The 6,410-nt window shown below is 46.5% G+C and overlaps 1 protein-coding gene across 8 annotated transcripts in view; it reads left to right on the forward strand.

Annotated features, from left to right (window-relative positions):
* Nucleotides 1-4,983, forward strand: part of UNC13B (unc-13 homolog B) — a 402,723-nt gene extending 397,740 nt beyond the window's left edge. For all 8 annotated transcript variants that reach the window (XM_030566250.1, XM_030566251.1, XM_030566252.1 and 5 more), the window contains 3 exons: nt 528-620; nt 2,074-2,233; nt 3,059-4,983. In XM_030566250.1, the coding sequence (XP_030422110.1) occupies nt 528-620; nt 2,074-2,233; nt 3,059-3,344 (539 nt within the window). In that variant the 3' untranslated portion in view covers nt 3,345-4,983. The remainder of the gene's footprint in view (nt 1-527; nt 621-2,073; nt 2,234-3,058) is intronic.
* Nucleotides 4,984-6,410: the final 1,427 nt, after the last annotated feature.

The raw sequence follows: 6,410 nt of genomic DNA on the forward strand, positions 1-6,410 counted from the left end.
AATTGTAGCTTTTATCCAGTGTGCAGGTACAGAACTCTGTTGGGAAAACTGGACGTGTACTTTGGCTCAGAGCAAATTTAGTATCAATCCTATGTCCTTATCCCTTGTTTCCGAACCCCCCTCCCCCCGCCCGTTTTCACTAGTCCATTTGCATGGAGGGAAATGGTCACAGGAATGCCCCACGTGTGCAATATCTTGGTAGGAACTTATTAGCAGATGCTTTCTGTTGGGATCCATTGTAGGTTTTCATGGCACTTCAAAAACCATGCTGTAATCCTTCCTAGTGTGAAATCTTTGCAGTATAATTATTTTATAATCTATTCCAAAAAGTTGTAATGTATGTGATGTGTGTTTGGCCTACAAATGTGGTGTTGGATCGACCTTTGCATTAACATCAAACTAGAAGGGTCTGCAAGGAAGCTGGTTATGGGCTAACTTACTGCAAATGGGGTATTGCCTTGCTGAGCGCGTAAGCTGGGTGCCAATAAACTAATCTTTCTTTTGGTGTTTGTCAATCTTTGCATCAGGTTCTGGTGTGGATGATTCAGTGGGTGAAGTGTCCATACAGATCGACCTGTATACACACCCAGGAACTGGTGAACACAAGGTCACAGTGAAAGGTATAGCAAAGCAGGAAGTTTTGTATATAGCTGCTCAAGCACTGCTGGGGTGCTAACCTCTGTCCAGCAGGAATGAACTGGTACTGTACTGCTGTGTCCATGCTGTAGGTTGGCATGTATCAGTGTATCTGATTTTGTCCAGTCTGTGGGTAGAGTTAACAATTATACTAAATGAAGACCAAAACTGGCTCCCATCTGGAGTATCTAGAGAAACCGCAGCATGATGGCAGTGGTGTCCCAGCTCATCCAGCCACATGGCGATGTATAGTTCTTTCCTTTTTTAAAGTAATTTTGTGCAACACACTCAAGTCAAATATGTGGCTCTCATCAGGCCTGCAAATATCCCACCAAACTGGTGTGCTGTGCCCAGCAAGGCACAAAATGACAACATTCATTAAGCAACTATTCTATTCACTGACCCACCCCGAGAGCAGAGTCTGTACGTGTTCAGGGATTTTTGGCTTAGTTCTGATGGCCAAATGGGCATGACAGTGATTCAGCTGAGGCTACCTCTTCCTCCTCCCTCTCCATGCCTCCTCCTCAATTACTTTCTCGCTAGTCTCTGTTTGCTGCCTTTAATTTGTTTTCTTTATTTCTTCAAATGAATAAGTGTCTCTCTAAGGCCCCCGTCCCACAGAGTAAAACCCACCCTGTAACAGGAGGGGTTGCCTATACATAAATATCCACCATCTCTCCACACAAAGGCCTGGAGGAAAAGGTGAGTTTTATGGTGCCTCTAGAGAGCCAACAGATTTGGCCTCTGGTGGCTGGGTGTGGACGAAGAGTTCTAAGGCTGAGGACCCGTCACAGAGAAAACCTTGCCAGTAGCTGAGGCTCACATGCCTCATTGCTAGCCATAGTATCAGAGCACTTTCTTTTCCCCGAGAAACGATTCAAACTCATCGCACATAGGATGTTACACCAAGTAGAGAAGTGACAGTAAGAAGGGAAGCGTCTTGTTTATAAAAATCAAGAGACCCAAGTGTGTCTGCTCTCCCCAGCCAAATTCAAGGAGATAGACACTTCAGTGGGAGTCTTGCCAGGGACTGAGATGGCAAAGGGGTGCTGCTGATCAGCATTAAGGTGCATTGTCAGAGCTGTGTGCCTAAAACATTATGCATGCCTGCCTGACTTACCTCTGCTGATTGCAAATATTACCAACCTCTTGCTTTCCTGAGTACGGGATTCCCTCCACAAACCTTTAAACCATGAATAAAAAAGCATGTAATTTGTTCAGTAAAATAATATATCCCAGCCCCATGTGAGTTCAGGACCGATATCTTTCAGATCAGAGCCTCTGAACTGTGAAATAAGAACCGCTGGGAAGCCTGTAACCGGAAGAGTTGTTTTGTGTGATCGTTGTGGATAGCTCAGCATTAAGAAGCTGGTTAGAGCAGTTTGAACAGATGAACCTTTCTGCAGAGGGGGCTCTGATTTTCTCTCTCTTGTCTAGTTGTGGCAGCCAATGACCTGAAATGGCAAACATCCGGCATGTTCCGCCCGTTTGTTGAAGTCACTATGATTGGACCTCATCAAAGTGACAAGAAAAGAAAGTTCACAACCAAATCAAAGAGCAACAACTGGGCACCCAAATACAACGAAACCTTTCACTTGTGAGTACGAAAGACAGGCCGAGGGTCTGCACTGGGAAGCACATGCAGAGCTCGGGGAACGTGTTGCTGCTGAGCGACCTGTCAGTGTCAATAGGGTAACCGGAAGCAGCAGTTGCCTCAGTCGGGTCCAGTATTCTGGCATGAGGAACCAACTCATGCTGAAAGTGCTGAATGGCTGCTGCTGCTGGAACGCAGATTTCAGGGACAGCTGTATCCAGTGTATGGCTCGTGAAAAGAGCATCTCTCAGTTACCTTCAGAAATACATACTGTGTGTATTGCTGCACATCAGCCTGCTTCAGTGTGATCCATTATTTTAATGAGTCATTGCTTTTGTTAGTAGAGTTGAGGCTGAAACTTCCTCATGTGATAGCAAAAGTCTGCCCATTAGTTTTGATCTTTACTAGCCACATTGGACAAGCAGCCCTCCACACCTGTTTCCAAGGATACTATCTTCTCCTATGGCTAGAAATGCAGCAGTTCTAGGCACTGAACACTGAACTGCTCAAATGGCCTTTCATTAATACGAAGGGCCCTGCTCTCTGAGGCTTTACAAACGGAGATGTAGACTAGTCCTCATTCAACTCCCTAGTCAGAATGAGAGAGGTTAAATCTTGGGAAGTGAAGTTTCTATGGCAGGCTCAGAGCCCTAAAATGTGCACAGGGTGATGGTACATTCCTGTTGTGACCGCTCTGGGAGTTGTTCCCCATGTAATTGCCATGACTCTGACTGGATAACATTAACAGGATTCCCCTGTTGCAAGGGGATCTAAGGAGACAGTATGCTTTCTGCTTTAACCTGAGTAACTTGTGCCTGTCATTTTCAGCATATTGGGGAATGAAGACGGCCCAGATGCCTATGAGCTCCAGGTCTGCGTGAAGGATTACTGCTTTGCTCGGGAGGATCGGGTCCTGGGGATCGCTGTGATGCAGCTCAGAGATATAGCAGACAAAGGAAGCTGTGCTTGCTGGTGCCCACTAGGGCGTAGGATTCACATGGACGAGACGGGGCTCACGGTCCTGAGGATTCTTTCTCAACGAACCAATGACGAAGTGGCCAGAGAGTTTGTAAAGTTGAAATCGGAGTCCCGCTCCACAGAAGAAGGCACCTGAGCTGAGCTCTGAACATTCCCTCTCTCGTTTTCCTTGTGCCAATATGTGCAAGTGTTCAACCATTTTCTTTTACTAATTACAAAAGGTTTTTCAGTTAGTCTGTGTTAGCTCCAATAGCGCACGTGCCGTACCAGAAACAAGTCCACCAATTGGCTGTGAATTATTTATTGTTCAGTGGGGGGTAAGGCATCACAGAGAATGAGACACACACTTTTATTTAACATACAAATTGTGCTTTGTACAAAATGGTTTTCTCTCTGGGCTGGGCACACTGGGTGGTGTGGAGATGGAGCACTGTGATTTGATCCTCTGGAATTGGCAGACATGAAATGGCTTCAGAATCAAACATGAAACAAACCACTCAGACATGTTGGGAGGAGAACAATGCTTTTGGTTGTTGAAAAAGTGCAGTTTGTTCCCCTTACTGTAGAGCTGCCAAAGGATGTTCTTGTGTCGATAATGCCAGTACATGCCAACATGACACACAGGCACCTCAGCATCAACTTAAAAAATGCTGCATGTTTTTTAGGCTATGCAGCTAGAATGAAGTATGACCAAGTTCGTGTTGTCATGAACGGAGTCAGGACAAGCAAGCCAAGAGACCAGGTGCCCAAGCCTTTGCCCAGTTGAGAGCGGCAAACACAGCTAACCAAGAGTAGACCACAGCTGAGCACCCTGTCACTAGTTGGTGCAGCCATAGTGCTGTGAAAGGAGGGCCGTTGCAGGCTGCTAGATTCCACGAGCCATACTCTGGGCACCTCTGACCCCTGGAACAAGCACTACGGTGATGACAAATTAAATGGCTGCTGTATGTTGGTTTTAACTTCAGCGCTGTGCTATTACTAGGTTTTGACACGGAGGGTTTGGATTTGAGTTGGTGGTTCAATATTTCAACGGCATTTGTTTCCATGGAGTAGCTGAGGATTCCTTGCTATCTACCCTGATGCAATGCCCTGTCTGGGGCAGACACAGCATATGCTCATCAGAAAGAACTCTGTCCATTCTCACACGTTGGGGAGGGAGCGGGACTTTTCTCTCTTGATCACAAGGTTGCTGTTGGCCATGCAGAGGATGGTTTGCATAATATGACTGTCGGTCATTCTGTGAATTCATGTCACCATGGGAAATATTTTTGCACTAGATAAAAGGAGTGTCCAATTTGTTTCTTGTAAAATGAGAAGTCTTGAGGAAAAAATGATAACGGGGACATCAGGATTGGCTTTTAACATATTTCTTATGTTGGGGGAGAGAGGTTAGGATTAGTACTTGAGACTTCTTTTCCTTCTTATTTGCAGCCAAGTGAGCGCTGTCCCACTCTGAAATGGAAGGTGAGACAAGCCAGTCCTGGCACATAATGTACTGTAACACTGTCAATAAAGTCAAGGACTGCATATTGGGTGATTCCTTTTGTATTTTATTTTCTATTTTTCTCTGACATTTGTACAGCTGTATGATATGAATCTTGTACTTCAGAGGCCTGCTTGTAGAGTTCTCAGAGACTGCATACCTGCTTTGTTATTGTCTATAGATGTATTATAATAATGATCTTCAAAACTCCGACCGATTGTTATGATTTTTAATCATTGTCTGTGCCATTGTTTTAGGAAATGACAGTACAGTCTTTAATAAATTATCTTTTAGCAGCAGTCACTTCTGTGCTCTTGCCTACGACTCCACCTGTTCAAAACGCAGTCAGTCTCTTCGGTGCTGCTAGTTCTCAACAGGGATATAAACTGTAATTGGTAAACCCCGAGCAAGGTGGAGAGGGGCTCTTCCCCTCAGGACTGATGGGGATAGGAGAGGCTGTATGAGCTTTTCCTCTGTTTATGATGTTTGAAACACAATTCAGTTGAGTGCTCCATGTTTCGCTTATGTTATACGTTGTGGGTGTCCTCACAGAGACCACTTACCTGATTTGTATGCCCCAGGTGCTTTTACTTGGTTGTCTGGTCTCTGGAACCTCAAAGGACCAGAAGACCGTAGCTACTGTAACTGTATCAGACGATGGGATCTGGCCTGTTGGAGGTGAATTTTCCCAGCTGTGATGTGCATTCATTTGTTTTCTTTCTTGAGTAATGGCTGCACACACCTTGTAGAGGGCCAACTATTCAAAATAAAAATGGAGGAAAAAGCTACCTCTGGGGGCCTGATTGATCCTTCTGTTAGGCAGCCTCGGTGGAATCACCTTAACCATTTCCAGATTTACCAGAGCACTCATCACTGTGCTGAGAGAAGGGGAAAGCATTCAAGTGATTTGCAAACTCATCTTCAGTTGCTCTGTGCAACTAATCACATCACTCCGTGTCACTCTAGTGTGGTTTCACAGTCTATTTGGAGTGTACTAACTAGTGTTAACCGTTGCAGTGAAGACAAGCCCAGAGTGATTGGATGAGCAGCTGCTCTGTTGTGCTAACCCAAGCTTTAGCTTCCAGCTGCGTCCCCACTGCATTACTAGCTCAAGCATCAGCCGATGCTTGATCTTCAGCCGATCCCCAGATGGGCCAGCTCCAGGTTTTAAAGCACCACTTAACTCAACCTGCACATAGCATCGTAGGACTGGAAGGGGCCTTGAGGGGTCATCTAGTCCAGTCCCTTGCACTCATGGCAGGACTAAGTGTTCTGTAAACCAGCAGTTCTCAAACTATGGGTCACGACCCCGGAGCGCTGCAAGATTGCTAAGGCCTTTAAGCCAAGAACTAAGAAAGAGAGACTTTTGCCTCGCGCAGTTGCTCATGGAGGCTGCACTGCAACCTGTAGCCTCAGACCAGCCGGCGTTGGTGCCAGCATCCTCAGTACAGAGTGCCCCGGCATCAATCCGTGGTCTGGTGCCTGTATGCGGCACTGAAACAACAGGACAGGCCCAGGCACCGCTCGACCTGTCCAGTACGGTCGAAGGGGCAGCTGAAAGGCGATAGATGGCACTCCCCACATAAGAAGGCGGTGCCCTCCAAGGGACCGAGCGCTCAAACGAGCAGTGCAGCCCCAGGACATGCACCAGTGGCTCCGGTGCACAGGGCCCGTCGAGCCCCGGGCCAAGTGAGTCAAGCGCAGAAGAAGGGCTGCAGG

The sequence above is a fragment of the Gopherus evgoodei genome, chromosome 6, assembly GCF_007399415.2.
Source record: "Gopherus evgoodei ecotype Sinaloan lineage chromosome 6, rGopEvg1_v1.p, whole genome shotgun sequence".
In the NCBI taxonomy this organism is placed as follows: Eukaryota; Metazoa; Chordata; order Testudines; family Testudinidae; genus Gopherus; species Gopherus evgoodei.